The 16,354-nt window shown below is 44.5% G+C and overlaps 1 protein-coding gene across 1 annotated transcript in view; it reads left to right on the top strand.

Annotated features, from left to right (window-relative positions):
* Positions 1-16,354, top strand: part of CCDC13 (coiled-coil domain containing 13) — a 55,810-nt gene continuing 39,456 nt past the window's right edge. The window contains exons 1-2 of the mRNA XM_076006760.1: positions 1-178; positions 14,597-14,823. Of these exons, the coding sequence (XP_075862875.1) occupies positions 14,603-14,823 (221 nt within the window). The 5' untranslated portion in view covers positions 1-178; positions 14,597-14,602. The remainder of the gene's footprint in view (positions 179-14,596; positions 14,824-16,354) is intronic.

The raw sequence follows: 16,354 nt of genomic DNA, 5'->3' as shown, positions 1-16,354 counted from the left end.
CCCAGCCACTTTCGCAAGTCCCGGCGCGCTTTCGGCCGCGGGAGAGACGCGCAGACGTCGCGAGAGTGGCGTCGCTGGTTTCCCTGGTGACGGTTGCCGGGGCAGCGCTTGCAGCCGGCCGGAAGGGGTGGCGGAGCCGCGGCGGTCCTGGAGGAGGAGGGCTGAGAGGCCGCTCGCCGTAAGTGCGGGGGACCGGGCGGAGGGGCCCGGCCGGAGCCGGGGGAGCCCGCGGGACCCGGGCCCGGAGCGCAGCCTGCGCGCACACGCCGGCCCGCGCGCCGCCGCCGCCCCGACGCCACCTCGTGCCGGGCGCCGGGCCGGGCTCGCTTGCCTGGGTCCGGTGCATCCTCACTCCTGCGCCCTGCAGGCACACGCTCACCTTGCGTCGGGTGCACGGTGAGAGAGGTGCAGAGGGCGGGTCGCCTGCCCGGAGAGCGGTGCCGTAGACAGCGCGGTGAGAGCGCCGGCTCCGGTCGCCTGGCCCGCGCCCCGCCGCGTCGCCGCGCACTGGGAGGCGGGACCGGAGCTACTCCACCGCCCGCCGGTAGTCCCAGTTCCCCGTCTCCCGGGCCCGCCTCCAGGACTGGCCTCCCCCAACCCCCGTAGGACTTGGGGACTCGGAAGAGGGAGTCTCACCCGAAGCGGACTCCAGCCGGGCGACCCGCACGTCACCCCACTCCCATCCCAGACCCTTCCCTGCGCAGATGCCGGCCGGCCTGCCAGGCGGCAGCGTTTAGGGCGCCTGACTAGGTACGGGGGCGTCTCCCCCGACCTCCGGGACCCCAGGCTGTTGCTGGGAATACTCGAAGAGAGCACAGTGAAAAATAAATAAATAAAACAGGGAAAGAGAATGAAGAGGAAGGGAAGAAAGTGGCAGGCTGATGGGGGCAGGGGGCCTCGGTGCTTCTCCACTGGTCCCTGGCTTGTGTCACTCAACAGCCTCCGAGTGGTGCCCACAGCGCTCCTGAGTGGGCACCACCCTGCCCACCCCCGTGGCTCCACGTTCTGCCTGAGCAGAGGGTTCTTTCCATGCAGCGTTAGCCTTAAACTAAAATAATAATAATTAATTAATTGACTTAAAGCAGTTTTAAATTTACAGAAGCATTGGACAGAAAATACAGAATTCTTTTACATGTCCCCTATTCCCGTTTCCTCTTTTATTAACATCTTGCATTTGTGTGGTACATTTGTTAAAAACCTATATTGATATGTTATTACTAACTAAAATCCATAGTTCACATTAGAGTTCATTGTTTTAGGTTTTACAGGTCTGTGGGTGTTGCTAAATGCACAATGCCATGGACCCGCCATTAAAGTATCTTACAGAACAGTTTCACTGCCCTAAAAACCTCCTGTGCTCTCCTATTCATTCCTACCTCCCACCACCACCACTGATCTTTTTTACTTTTCTATTATTAATATTTTGCCTTTTCCAGAATGTCATACAGTTGCAATCACACGTACAGTATGTAGCCTTTTCAAACTGGCTTCTTCACTTGGCAATATGCATTTAAGTTTATTTCATGGCTTTTCACAGCTTGATCACTCATTTCTTTTCATCACTGAATAATATTCGCTTATGTGAGTGTACCAGTTTATCTGTTCACCTATTGAAGTACATCTGAGTAGTCTCTGAATTCTCTCAATTTTGAATAAAGCTGCTATGAACAGTTCATGTGCAGGTTTTTTTGTTGTTTTGTATCTTTGAGACAGTCTCACCCTGTCATCCTGGGTATAGTGCAGTGGCATCATCGTCGTAGCTCACTGCAACCCAACCACCTTGTATACCTAGAATAGTTCCTACATACATGGTCATGATGTATAATTCTTTCTATATATTGTTGGGTTCAATTTGCTCATATTTTGTCTAGGATTTTTACATCTATGTTCATGAGAGATATTGGTCTGTAGTTCTTTTCTTACAATGTCTTTGTCTGTTTTTGGTATTAGGGTAATGTGACCTCCTCAAATGAGTTAGAAAGTGTTACCTCTGTTTCTATTTTCTGAAACAGATTCTAGAGAATTGATATCCTTTGTTCCTTAAGTGTTGGGTGGAATTTACCAATGAAACCATCTAGGCCTGATGCGTTTTGTTTTCGAAAGTTATTAATTATTGATTCTATTTCTTTCACAGAGATAGGCCAATTCAGATGTATCTTATGTTTCTTTGTGTAAGTTTTGGCAGACTGTGTCTTTTAAGGAATTGGTTTATTTCATCTAGGTTAGCAAATTTGTGGCATGTAGTTGTTCTTTTGTTATTATTTAAATGTCCATGGAATCAGTAGCGGTGGACCCTCTTTCATTTCTGATATTAGTGATTTGTGCTTTCTCACTATATATTTTTTTCTTTTTCTTTTTGGTTAGCCTGGCTATGAGTTTTATCTGTTTTATTGATCTTTTCAAACAACCAGCTTTTGGCTTTGTTGGCTTTCTTTACTGTTTTCCTGTTTTCAATGTCATTGATTTCTGTTCTGATTTTTTTTTTTTCTTCTACCTACTTTGGATTTAATTTCCCCTTCTTTTTCTAGTTTCCTAAAGTGGAAGCTTAGGTTGTTGATTTAGATCTTGCTTCTTTTCTATTGTATGCATTCAATGCTATAAATTTCCTTCTAATCACTGCTTTCATGGCAAATTTTGATAGATTGTTATTTTCATTTGGTTCAAAATATTTTAAAATTTCTCTTGAGACTTCTTTGATATGTTATTTAGAAGTGAGTTGTTTAATCTCCAAATATTTTGGGATTTCCATCTATTTTTCTGTTATTAATTTCAAGTTAAATTCCATTTTTGTCTCTGAACATACTTCATATGATATCTTTAGTTAAAATGTTGCTGAGGTGTGTGTTATGTGTGTGTCACAGAATGTGGTCTATTTTGGTGAATGTTCCGTGTGAGCTTGAGAAAATGTAGTATTCTGCTGTTGTTGAAGTGTTCTATACATGTCGATTAGTTCCAGTTGGTTGATGGTGCTGTTCAATTCAACTACATATTTACAGGGTTTTTTTGCCTGCTGCATATGTTACGCATTTTAATATTATTCCACAGTTTTTGGATGTTCTCTGCTGGGTTTTTTTGTTTGGTTTTGTTTTTCAGTCTTTTTGCCATTGCATTTCAGTTTGGGAGGTTCCTTTTGACCCATCTTCAAGCGCACTGATTCTTTCCTGTGTCCAGTCTACAGATGAGCCCATCAAAGGCATTCTTCATTTCTGTTACAATGTTTCTGATTTCTAGCATTTCCCTTTGATTATTTCTTTTAGTTTCCATCTCTCTGTATATATTACCCATCTGTTTTTACATGTTGTCCACTTTTTACATTAGAGCCTTTATTTAGCATGTTAATCATAGTTTATTTTAAATTCTCAGTCTAATAAGTCCAAAATCTTTTTCATACCTGATTCTGGTACTTGCTTTGCCTCTTAAGACTGTGTTTTTTGCCTTTTATAATAGCATGCATTGTAATTTTTTTCTTTGTTGCTGAAATCCAGATATGATTTATTAGCTAATAGGACCTGAGGTATAGAGGCCTTTATTGTGAGATTTTATGTATATCCGGCTAAGAGATAGGCTATGTTTACTATTTACTATAGCTCTGGTGTCAGAGGCTAAAATTTCCTATAGTGTCCTTGTTTTTTGTTTCCTCTCCTGTTTTTGGATTTTCCTAGAGACTCCTTAAAAAGGTTCTGAGGCTTACAGTTCTTTTATCTGCAATCTTGCTATTAAACAGGAACCCTATTGATGTAGTAAAGAATGCTATGATTAGGTCTCTGTATTTTAGTGATGCTGAGCTAGGTATTTCCTCGTCTGTTAAGGTCTGTTAACTTTGGTAAACCCCAGTCAGCTAGCCTCTGATAAAATAGCTTCCCTTGAGGACAAGCCTTGTTAAAGAGAACAGAGAACTTTGGGCATATTTCAAAAGGGTTACTTTTCTCCTTCCTCTGCCAGAAGCATGAGGAGATTTGTCCTCTGATCTGCACAGTGAGAACCTGGTAGGGCTCCTGGAAGTAAAACTTATGAAAGTGTGATGGCCTCCTAAGACTAGACCCCTGGAGTTTTAAACTCCCAAGCTAGTCTACACTGAGCCTCCAGCAATTCATCAGTCACAGTTTAGTGTTCCTGCTGATACTGGCTCTAGCCATAAACTGCATCCCATAACCTGCGACTCCTCAGATTCACCTGTGTCTCTAGTTTTCGGGGCAGCAGTCTGCCCTGTGTCTCAGTTCTCTGATGGATCTAAGTTCTGTTGGTTTTCAGTTGTCGATGTTATGTTCAGTCTGTTCAGCTTTTTTCTTGTTGTGAGGATGAAGTAAACTGAAGAAAACTGAGTGTGAAGAAAACTGAAGTAAAACAATTTTTGAAGTAAAAACTTCCAAATTCTTTGCATGTCATATCAGAAACCAAAAGTTCTGTTCAGGTTTTAACTTTTGAACCTCTCTATGCCTCAGATTCTACTACTTAAGTCCAGAGGAAATAACAAGACCTGGCTAGCCATCCCCCCAGAGCACCACAGGTAGAAGACACAAAATGTTATTAAGAATGATTTTAAGGGATTATGCTTTTGAAAGCATTTGTCACAATTACTTGTGGACAGCCTCTTCACAGATATAATAGCTGGTTACCAAGGATGGTTGATTAAAGAAAACCAGATGTATTCATTTATGCCAGAAATATTTATTGAGTATCTAGTATTTGCCAAGCACTTGATAACAATGTGGGAGAAAACAGATAATAAATAGGTAAGATATGCTGTATGTCAGATGGCAAAAAGTGTGATGAAAAGTAAACCTGGGTGGGAGAGTTCCGGGAGTAGAAGCAAGGAAGAGGATGCAGTGTTAAATAGGGTGGTCAGGGCAGGTCTCCCAGAGAAGATACCCCCCTCCTTTTTTGAGACAGAGTCTGACTCTGTTGCCCAGGCTAGAGTGCCATGGCATCAGCCTAGCTCACAGCAACCTCAAACTCCTGGGCTCAGGTGATCCTCCTGTCTCAGCCTCCCAAGTAGCTGGGACTACAGGCATGTGCCACCATGCCTGGCAAATTTTTTCTATATATTTTTAGTTGTCCAGCTAATTGCTTTCTATTTTTAGTAGAGCCGGGGTCTCACTCTTGCTCAGGCTGGTTTCAAATTCCTGACCTTGAGAGATCCTCCCACCTCGGCCTCCTAGAGTGCTAGAATTACAGGCATGAGCCACCACACCCGGCCGAAGATGCCCCTTTCAATTTTTTTGGTGGTAAAATTATATTTTTCTTTCAAGTTTTATTACTAGCCATTTAAAATTGACCTCAATGCTTTATAATAAAGAGCATTTTTTCTATTAAAATTTTTTTTAATTTCAGCATATTATGGGGTTACAAATGTTTAGGTTACATGTATTGCCCTTGCCCTACCCAAGTCAGAGCTTCAAGCGTGTCCATCCCCCAGATGTTGCACACCACACCCATTAGATGTGTATATGAGAAGATGCCCTTTGAGTAGAGACCTGCCCAAGATCAGGGAAGAAGCCCTGTGAATACCTGGGGAAGAATGTTCCAGCAGAGGGAAAATTCAGTGCAAAAGGCTGTCAGTTTGATGTATTCTCGATAACAGGTGGGTTGGAAAGAGAACCAGGTTACACTGGGCCCTCGTTTTGTGCCAAAGTAGGCATGGTCCAAGTTATATGTTAGCAGATTAATGTGTAGAGAACAGACTGTGGGATGGGGGGCAAGGGCAGATGCAGGGACATGAGTCAGGTTGCTATGGTAATGATCCAAGTAGAGGATGGTTCTTGGTCCAGGCTGGTTTAGGTGGAGAAGATGAGAAGTGTTCAGATTCCAGATATATTTTAAAGATAGAATCAAGAGAATTTGCTGATGGATTGGATGTGCAAGAGGTGTAGGGGGAACAGATCTTTAGTCACTGCCACAGGACTTTTGCACATGCTGCCCCTGCACCTCAAATGCTTTCCTTATAGTTAACTCCTGATTGTACTTCATGGACACTGCCCTACCCACACTATATCAGACCCCTGAGAGAGGCTCTCAGCACCAGGTACCTCTCCTTCAGAGCATGAGAGTTATCATCGTATGCTTACTTGCCTGGCCATTTGATCAATGTCTGTCTCCCCAAGCAGACTATATGCTCTATAAGGACAGAGCTTTGTCTGTAACTGTGTTGTACCAGTAAATATTTGCCAAGTGATTCTTTGACCCACATCCTATGTGAGCAAATGAATCCAAGTTAAGTGCCTTTCATTCTTCTAGGGCCAAAGTTGCTGCTGTGATTCTTTTATTTATTTGTGGCACAAATGTTAATTTACCACTCAATGGCACACCTAATGCTGGCTTGTACAGCAGAGACAAGATTCAGAGATGAACATGACAGTTTCTAGCTTCAAGGTGGTAGAAGGTGACAAAAAGTCTTCTAGTCACTCTTCTAGACTCCCCAAAATACAAACAAGCACATCTTTGTGCCTGTTTTCAATGTATACCACACTCTCATGGAATAGTCAAGAATCAGGCAGGGCTAAGGGACATTTTGAGAAGTTTAGCTTTAGCCTTAGTGTTAAGTGCTTTTAAAAAGCAAAAGTTTTCCTTTATGGTTCCTGGGAATCAGCAACCTCCACTAAGATCCTGTTGTCCTTGGTCAAGAGTCAACCTTGAATTGCAGTTAAGCTATTTGGGAAGAGAGGAAAGAATGTGTTCTGGGGTCCGTCTCAGAGGGGCTCCTGGCATCTGCCCTCCCACTGTCCCTAACCACAATTTCCTGTCCCCGTGGCCTCTGCCCTAGCCAGACCTGTCCTGCCTCTCCTTTGCCCTGATTCACAATCTGCCCTGTCTCTACCTGGGGACACCTACTCGCCTCTATCTGTTCCTGTCTGTCTCTTCTTCCTCCCTCTTCCCCTTCCTTTGCCCCCACCTCCTCCTCACTCTACACCTTCAGCCCAGGCTGTCATCCTGAGCCCCAGACCCACCTAACCAGCTGCCCACCCAGCATCTCCATGTGGAAGGCCCAGGATGTCTCAAACCCAATGGCCCATCACCCTGTCCAAAGCCTAGAAAATTGCTTCTATGCCAGCACTTGCTTTCTCCCCAGTCATTCAAGCCCGAACCTCAGGATTCCTCCTCTGCCTCTGTGCACACCTGCCCTCAGTCCCTTCCATTTGGCAGCGATTCCTGTTCCCCTTCTCCATCTCCACTGCCACAGTTTTGATTTATAGCCGCATTCCTTCCCAGAGACCCTTCCCAGCTAGGCCCTTTGCCTCCAGCTCACTAAAAGCAAGGGTAATCCTGTGTGAACTCTCTGGACTTCCCCACACCTCAGGATAAAGTCTAGGGCTCCTTAGCTAGGCAGATCTGACCCCCTTCCAGTGCCTGCCCAAATCTCTGCCTTGCCTTCTGGCTATCCTTAACCCTTCTCACCTACACTCATCACATTGGCTCTGCAATGCTCTTCTTCTGGAAGGAGATCCCTCTGCCCTGACCCAGGCACCCTCCCTCCTCAATCCCAGGCTAATTTCTCCAGCACTCAGCTTCAAGTTGACTGAGGTACCTGCCTCTCCTGCAGCATCTGTCTCCCAGCCAGCCTCTCAGAGCATTTACCGCCCCTCATTCTCAAGCCCAGCTGAACATTAGACTCACCTGGGAAGCTTTAAAAATAGACACCCGGGCCACAGCCCAGACAGATCAAATCCAAATCTCCACTGGCCTCAGGCATAGCACAGAGCAGAGGTTAATACCCTGGGGCAGCTGGACTGCAGGTGTCCTCTCAGTGCAGGCAGGATTGTCCGTCTCCATGAGGCTTGACTGGGCCAAGGACACCCCTTTTCATGCATGATAATAATTTCCATGTTTCCCCTCACTTAATGCTCACAACCTCCCAGTGAAGTCCATAACTGTCATCATCCCATTTTACAGATGAGGATACTGAAGCAAAGAGGTTAAGTAATTTTCCCAGGGTACAGTGTACATCCAAGAAGTACCAGTTCCCCAGGGACTTCAAGGGCAAGTTGAGAGTAGAAAAGGAAAAAAGCTTTGTGAGTTACTGTGTTCATTCATTCAATGACATTCCTAAAAACATTAATTTAAGGCCTATTCTGGACAAGATGCTGAGAATTAATAAATGAATAAGACATAAGACCCCTGCCCTTAAGAGGTCCCTTTGTAAAAGGAAGGAATGTAATAAAATCATAGATCATTATAATACATTGAGGTCAAGGGATGCCCTAGTGATTCTGGGAGCCCACAGAGTGCCCTGTGGGGAGCCCTAAAGGCTCAGCGGGAGTTAGTGGGAAGGCAAAGGGCTGGGGAGGGGAGGCCTGGGGGTGAAGGCATCCCAGGCAGGGGAGTGGCTGAAGGCCAGCCTCAGAGATGCCACCAGGTTTAATCCTTAGCCAAACATCTGCAGGGGCTTATGGGAAATGAAAGTGGGTGAATTCAGCAGGTATAAGAAAAGGAATAACATTGACATGCAATGGTAATGGGCCACTGATGTGCCAACTGCAGCATCTGGAAGTGGCAGGGACAGTGGTTGAGTGGAAAGAACACACCCTGCCCAGAGGGGACTTCCTCTGCCCCGCAGCTGCTGTCCATGTGGGACAGTGGGCCCAGCGTTGCCAGGGCTGTAAACGTTTAAGCTGGAAATCTGTATTTAATTGAAATCTAAAAGTATTTCAATGTTGGCAACACGTTCAAATCCTAACATAGCATTCTGTGAGTCAAACAAAAATGTGGGATGTGTTAAATTTAGCCTAAAGTTGCCTCCTTGTATATTTGGAGTTTGGCCTTACGGTTTCTCTGTACATAGTGAACTGTAACCTAATTGGGTGTGTAAACAGACTGTAACCTACTCTCGTACCAATCACAGGTGGCCAACTGTTCAAACCGTGTTCAAAGAAGGCAGGTGCTGAGCTCTAACCATCCCAGCTGTTTCTGTGCCTCACTTCAGTTTTCTGAACATCACTTTCCTTTTCCAGTTCATAAATGTTATCCGCCCATATGGCAGCCCTGGGGTCACTCTGAACCCATTCTGGTTCTGGGGGCTGCCGGATTTGTGAACCACTCTTTGCTCAATTAAACTCTGTTAAATTTAATTGGTCTAAAGTTTTTCTTTTAACAGATGGATACAGCCTTGGGCCAGCCAGAGGGCCCCCCGTGAATCCTGGCAGGGTCTTGCAGAAGCAGGAGCCACTTAGATCTGGTTTTAGAAAGGTGTCAAATGGTCATTGGGATTAAAGGGACAAAGGCAGGACCCAAGATTCTAGGGTGGCTAGAGAGAAGGAGAGGCACTGGGAGCCACGTCTGGAGCAGACAGGAAATGGGTTGCAGAGGAGGTGAGCTTGTGACGTAAAGGCAGTAGGTGCAGAGGCTAGAGGCAGCTGTGTTGTGGGGCTTGGTCACTGTGGGCCCAGCAACCAGGAAGGCTTTCTGCTGGCGGGTCACAAACATCACTGGGAGGGACAGCAAAGAAGAGGGGGAACGGAGTCCTCAAGAGAAACCAACAGGAAGGAAGAAAATAATTTTTTGTTTCTATCAATCCATAGATGACAAAGTATTTTCATACTGCCCTTTGCATTTGGCATTCACAGCACATCTGTGGCATCACCTCCTGCTTATTGAAGAAAGGACTAAGGCCCAGAGAGGTCTAGAAACTTTTTAGACTCACACAGCTGGCAGAGAGCCCAAGCCCACCCAGGTGCTATGTCAGCTCAGGCCAGGCTGCCTGTACAGTAGCCCAGACCAGCAGCATCCAATGCCAGGCCGTGCCCTGACCAATGACATCAGGATCCCTGGGCATGCTGCTTGGGTGGCAGTATCTTTAGAGCTGCTCAGGTGATCCCAGTGTGATCCACTGGGAGATCCAGTGAGAAGTGCTGCTTTACATGCTGGTCACAGCCTCCAGTTTGTTTTCCTGACTCACTGTCGACTGAATGGTTATTAATGGTTATTAAGAGCTCTTCCTTTCATTTCCCAAGGTAACTCAGTTTAGAACATGAAAAATATGTTTGTCCTTTTTATAATCTACAAAAAGTAGGGAATCACAGGATAAATTTAGTTTTAAACTGTATTAGTTACGCTTTCAAATAATAGCCTCAATAGGATTTTCTTCAATGTCTAGACACCCCTTCAGGGGAAATTCCTCTAAATTGGGTTGGTGCACTAATAGCCTACAGTCCAAACCCAGCTCACTGCCTGTTTTGGTAATAACGTTTATATAAGTTGTAAGTGTTAGAAAGTAACACAGCCACACTCATTCATTTAGGTATGTCTCTGGCTACTTTCTGCTACAGTGGTAGAGTAGTAGTTATGACAGAATTCGTATGGCCCAAAAGCCTAAAGTATTTACTGTCTGGCCCTGTACATATTTGCTGTACCCTGCCTAAATTTAAAACACGGAGTCCAATTAAGTCACATTATATCCTTGCGTATCCCATCTTTTTGGACACCGTGTGGTGGTTGTGGCCGTTACACATTCAGCAGAAGAGTCCAGGAGTTCCCGTAGTTTGAGGGTCCCCACGACCACTGTCAGTTTCAATGACTTGCTAGAACTCAGAGAACTCAGAAAAGCCATTGGACTCACAGTTACTGTTTGTTACAATGACATAATACAGATCAAAATTAGCAAAGAAGGGGCTTCTAAGGCAGAGTCCAGGGGACAGTGCTCACTTCCCCCAGAAACAATGTGGGGCAGCATGCACTGAGTATCACCAATGAGGGGAGTTCTCCTGAGCCTTGGGGTCCAGAGTTTTTGTTGGGAGATGGTCACACCGGCAAGGTTGACCTTAGTCACTCAGTCTCCAGCCCCTCTAGAGGTCAAGTTGATAGCACATATGGGGGTCCAAGGCCCCCAGGTGAAGAAAGACAAACCTATCAGGAGAATAGTCCAAGGGCTTAGAGGTCTTCACTCAGGAGCAGGTCAATTGCCAAACCTTTTTTTTGAAATGTTCACAGTATGGACAACCCAGACTTCCTGAGTTAATTCTTTACAGTTTCTCGTATTGGGCAGAGCTACCTGGTAAGGAGTTCCAACACAACACCAGCTCCTGCTTTTGCCTGACTCCTGACTCGTGGCTCAGCCCACATCATATTAGAACCACCTGGGCAGCACTTAAATAGCTGCATGCCTGGTGTCCCCTCCAGACTGATGAAATTGGGTTCTCTAGGGCAGGGGTCCTCAAACTTTTTAAACAGGGGGCCAGTTCACTGTCCCTCAGACCGTTGGAGAGTGTGCACTGTGAGCCCAGGAAGAGTCGGCTGCTAAGCAGGACAGGCAGCAGGGGCAAAAATACCCAGTGGGCCGGATAAATGTGCTAGGTGGCCCTCGGGCCGTTGTTTGAGGACGCCTGCTCTAGGGCATCAGTATTTTTATTGAGACAGTTTTAGAGCCACTGGGTACAGGCTCTGGGACTACCCCTGTGGGCAAGGTAGAGATAAGTACAGTGGGAAGGTATAGATAGAGCAGTTGAGGGTGTTTGGGCAGGGAGAGCATTCCTCCTGGGGGGTCAGGAAAGGACCATGGTATTCGTACTGGTGTGGGAGGACCCGCAAGATTTAAGTCTTGAGGGAGAGGGAGGTTTAGGGAAAGAGGAGCAAGTTGACAAAATTAGCTAGAACTCAGCATTGTGAAAGAGAAAACAGACTAGAAGGAGAGTCTGAGGCCAACTCCCTCAAATCCTTTAATGCTGTTGGACTTGGTTTTGTGAGTAACGGGCATCTGCTGAAGCTTTTGACACAGGGTCTAGAGACTGTGCTTGAGAGAAACTGGTCCCTCAGTGAATGCCGGCTGGACGGCACATGGGGTACGGAGCAGGAGTGTGGGCAGCGAGGGCAGTAGGAGCCTATTTGATGAGTCCTGGGGACAGAACCATCGTCATTTGTTCAGCAAGTATTCATTCCATGCGGGCGACATACCAGGCCCTGTGTTACAGGCACTGAGGGTACAGCGGTGAACAAAGCCCAGTGGCTGCCGCTGTGGAGCTCGCGGGGAGGGAGAGAGGCAGTCAGCAAGTCAACAGATACATACGTAACATGTCAGGTGACGCCGCACTCTACAGAGGAGGATAAAAAGGAAAAGGGTGTGGCGAGTGAGGGTAGCGATGCCTTTCTCCAGTAGGGTGTGAGGAAGGCCCGTGATAAAGTGACATTTGGGAGGAAATGAGTGAGGCGGGTGTCAGGGAGAAGACATTCCAGGGAGAGGCAACAGCAAGTGCGAACGCCCTGAGGTGGTTGTCAGCATGGTAACGAGAGCACTGCGGTGGGAATGGAGGCATGGGGACAGATTTGGGGACAAGATTTATGATTAATAATTGGATGTTAGGTGGATGATGTGGCTTGAGGTTGGTTTGAGGCAGGGAGGCTTAACACTGGCTGCACTTTGAAATCGTGTGGGAGGCATTTAAAAATTCCAGTGTCTGTGCTCTGTTATTCCATTTATGTGACATTCAAACAGACAAAACATCAAGAATGTATAAGGAACTCTGACCACTCAGTAATAAGACGATACAATTAAAAATGGGCAAAAATGTGAATAGATGTATCACAAAAGAAGATGTACAAATGGCCGGTAAGCACATGAAAAGATGCTCAACATAACTAGCCTGCAGAGAAATGCAAATTAAAACCACATTGAGGCCAGGCGCGGTGGCTCACGCCTGTAATCCTAGCTCTCTGGGAGGCCGAGGCGGGCGGATTGCTCGAGGTCAGGAGTTCGAAACCAGCCTGAGCAAGAGTGAGACCCCGTCTCTACTATAAATAGAAAGAAATTAATTGGCCAACTAATATATATACAAAAAATTAGCCGGGCATGGTGGTGCATGCCTGTAGTCCCAGCTACTTGGGAGGCTGAGGCAGGAGGATTGCTTGAGCCAGGAGTTTGAGGTTGCTGTGAGCCAGGCTGACACCATGGCACTCACTCTAGCCTGGGCAACAAAGCGAGACTCTGTCTCAAAAAAAAAAAAAAAACAAACAAACAAACAAAAAAAACCACATTGAGGTGGGCTATGGTGGTGAATGCCTGTAATCCTAGTACTTTGGGAGGCGAGGTGGGAGGATTGCTTGAGGCCAGGAGTTTGAGACCAGCGTGGGCAACATAGTGAGACCCCATCTCTACAAAAACTTAATAATTACCCTGGCATGGTGATGTGTGCCTATAGTCCCAGCTACTCAGGAGGCTGAGGCAGGAGGATTGCTTGAGCCCAGGAATTTGAGGTTGCAGTGAGTTGTGTTTGCACCATTTGTATTCTAATACACCATTTGTATTCTAGCCTAGACAACAGACCAAGACCCTGTCTCAAAAAAAAAAAATTGAGATACTATTATATACCAATAAGAAAGACTATGATTTAGACTGACCATATTAAGTGTTGACAAAGATGAAGCAACTGAGACTGTCATACATTGGTGGGAATGTAAAATGGAACAGCCACTCTGGAAAACAGTTTAGCAATTGCTTACAAAGTTAAACATAAATTTACCATACAACCCAGCATTTTCACTTCTAGGAATTTACCCAAGAGAAATAAAAACATACATTCACACAGATACTTTCTTATACATGCATGTTCAATAATGACTTTATTCATAATAGCCCAAACTGGAAACATCTCAGGTGTCCAACAGCAGGGTGAATGTATAAGCAAACAGTGGTTTATCTATACAGTGTAATATTCCCCAGCAATAAAAGGGAATGAACTAATGATACATGCAACAATATGGGTGAATCTCAAAAAGGAAGTGCTGAGCAAAAAAGCCAGACACAAAAGACTAACTACTATATGATTCCAGTTATATGAAATTCTAGAAAAGGCAAAACTGTAGTGAACAAAAACAGAGTTTGCCTAGCATTGGGACTGACTACAAAAGGGGCAAAAAGGAGATTTCTGGGGTGATGAAGATGTTATTTCATGAGGTTGTGGTGGTTTACGCAGGTGAAAATATTTGTCAACACTCATTTGTACACACAGAGCGTATTTTATTGTACATAAATTATACTTCAATAGAGCTGATTAAAAAGAAACCAGACAAAACTCATCTTCAATGGCAGAGGTCAGAATATTGGTCACCTTGGGAGGTATGAAGTAGCCTGCTCAGGGCCTGGAAGTGCCCTAGACCTTGAACTGGGTGGTCACCACAGGAGTGTATCTGTGGGAATATTCACTGAGCTGTATGCTCAGGATTTATGCACTTTACTGTATGTCAGTTGTACCTCAATTTAAAAAGAAAAAGAAGTAACGATGTCCAAGCTTCATTCCTATAAAGTGGGATTTAGTTGGTCTGCAGGCGGGTCCAGGTGTTATTATATTATAGGAGTTCCTAGGGGGTTCTATGTCCAGCCATAGTTGAGAGTCACTGACTTAAGGGACAGGCAAGGATCAAGTGTTGAGTCTGAGTGATGGAGAGTATTCTGATGCCATATGCAGTTTAGTGGCATGTTCAGGGCTGGGCGAGGTTGCTCAGCTCAGCTTTGGCTTTCAGATGATTTGAAGTAAGGGTGGGGCTTCCGAGCTTCTGCATGGACACGATGCAAAGCTGGGCAGTAAACTCCGGGGCTGGGGGCTGCAGGCAGGACTGGCTGCCGAGCCCTCTGTGTGGAGTTGACTCTAGCTCAGGCTGCTTTTCTGACTCCTAGGGCAAGATGGCAGCGGATGAAGGTTCACAGGACACTCTGCGGCTCCAGTTCAAGGCAATGCAGGAGATGCAGCACAAGAGGTTGCAGAAGCAGATGGAGAGAAAGAAGGAAAAGGAACTGAGCCTCAACAGCAAAGCTGATGACCAGAAAGAGCCTTTGGAGGTCTCAGATGGCCTCAGCCTTCTCCAGGCAGAGGAGCAAAACTCAAAAATCAGATTTGAGCAGAGGTAAATTCAAGTTTGAAGTAGAGAAGCAGGGGGAAGAAATGATTGCAGACATAGATTGACTAGATGTGGGTTTATACATTGAAAGGAGTTTTGACACAAAAGTAATTGAAGAAGACTCTTGCATCTTATAGATCTGTGCTCCTATGGACATAATTTGATATGTTTTTAAAAATTATTTAAAGTCAAATTGAAAAATTTAAACTCATCAAGGTATTTGCTTGAATTTTTTTTTTTGCAGTCTCTCTTTCATGAAAACCATGTTTGGGTTTCCAAGCTGGTTGGCTCCAAATCAGTAGATGATCATTAGATAACCTTTGCTCCAAATCTCACCTGGGATCATTCTCCCGTGCCAGTTTCCCTTTCCTGACATACAACAACACATAAACATACTCTGTCCTAAATAAGCTCTTGGTGGATTTTTATAGTTGGTGGAAAAGTTGAAAGGAGTCCAGAATCTTCTCACTTCTTTCTAAATTCAACAATGTTACACAGATACATATGGATTTATGCTGGTTTGTAGAAGCAGGAGTCTGTATTGAAACAAAATCTTCTACTAGTCATTTTGCTGAAAAAAAAAAAAATCACAACATGTTTTGAATTGTCTCTTTGCTTTTGGTTTTTCCCAGAATCTCTTTTCTCCATCTTCAAATTCTAGTTTTTATGATTTCTCAGTTTTCAACATGTTCTACTTAAAATGCTAATTGGAAAAAAATATTTCTCAATAATTGAAAAAAATTTTATATAACTCCTAAATATTGGCTCTGAGTTAACCCCAGACCTGTTTCCAAATGTGCTATCCCCAAATCAGAGAAACTGGAGTTGGTGGAGACTTAAGCCATTGGTGAAATAATTATAACAACAACAATAATAGTAACTGTTACCTATAACTTATTTACTTCCCAAGCAGTTGTCTCCAGGGAGCCTGTTCTATGCCTAGCATAGAAGTGATCACAGACCCATCAGTCATTGGTTTCTCATGTCTTAAAGTTCTGAAAAGAGCTTCACAAGACAACTTGTAATATATAAAATCAACTACCTATTCTACTGTTTTGTCAGATTTACCTGAAACCTAGAAACCTAGCCTCAACTTAAGGCTTAGAAAATTCTTATTTAGTTTTTTAATACACATACACACACACACACACACACACACCACAGAAACTGTAACAAAACTTGTAAAATGCAGCTAAAGTAATAGAAGGAAATTTATAGCCTTAATTATAGTTGCATTTCACAAGTTTTCATATAACTTCTGTGGTCAATAAATTCTAAATGCTTTATAATGCATATAATTTATTCCTAACCCATTAATAATTTAGGAGTGCTTTTTAGTTCCAAACATATAATGAGGGGTGAGTTTTTTTGTTGTTGTTGTTTTTTTTTTGTTATTTTTAAGTTGTTCTCTTTAGGGTAGAGGGGTGAGTTTTGTTTATTTTATTTTTTGCTATTTTTAAATTATTGATTCCTAATATTAGTCAGTTACCATTAGAAAAAATGGTCTGTATAATATCGTTATTTGCAATTTGCTAAG

The sequence above is a fragment of the Microcebus murinus genome, chromosome 1, assembly GCF_040939455.1.
Source record: "Microcebus murinus isolate Inina chromosome 1, M.murinus_Inina_mat1.0, whole genome shotgun sequence".
In the NCBI taxonomy this organism is placed as follows: Eukaryota; Metazoa; Chordata; class Mammalia; order Primates; family Cheirogaleidae; genus Microcebus; species Microcebus murinus.
The sequence above is the reverse complement of the archived record's forward strand: the minus strand, read 5'-3'. Positions and strand labels throughout refer to the sequence as shown.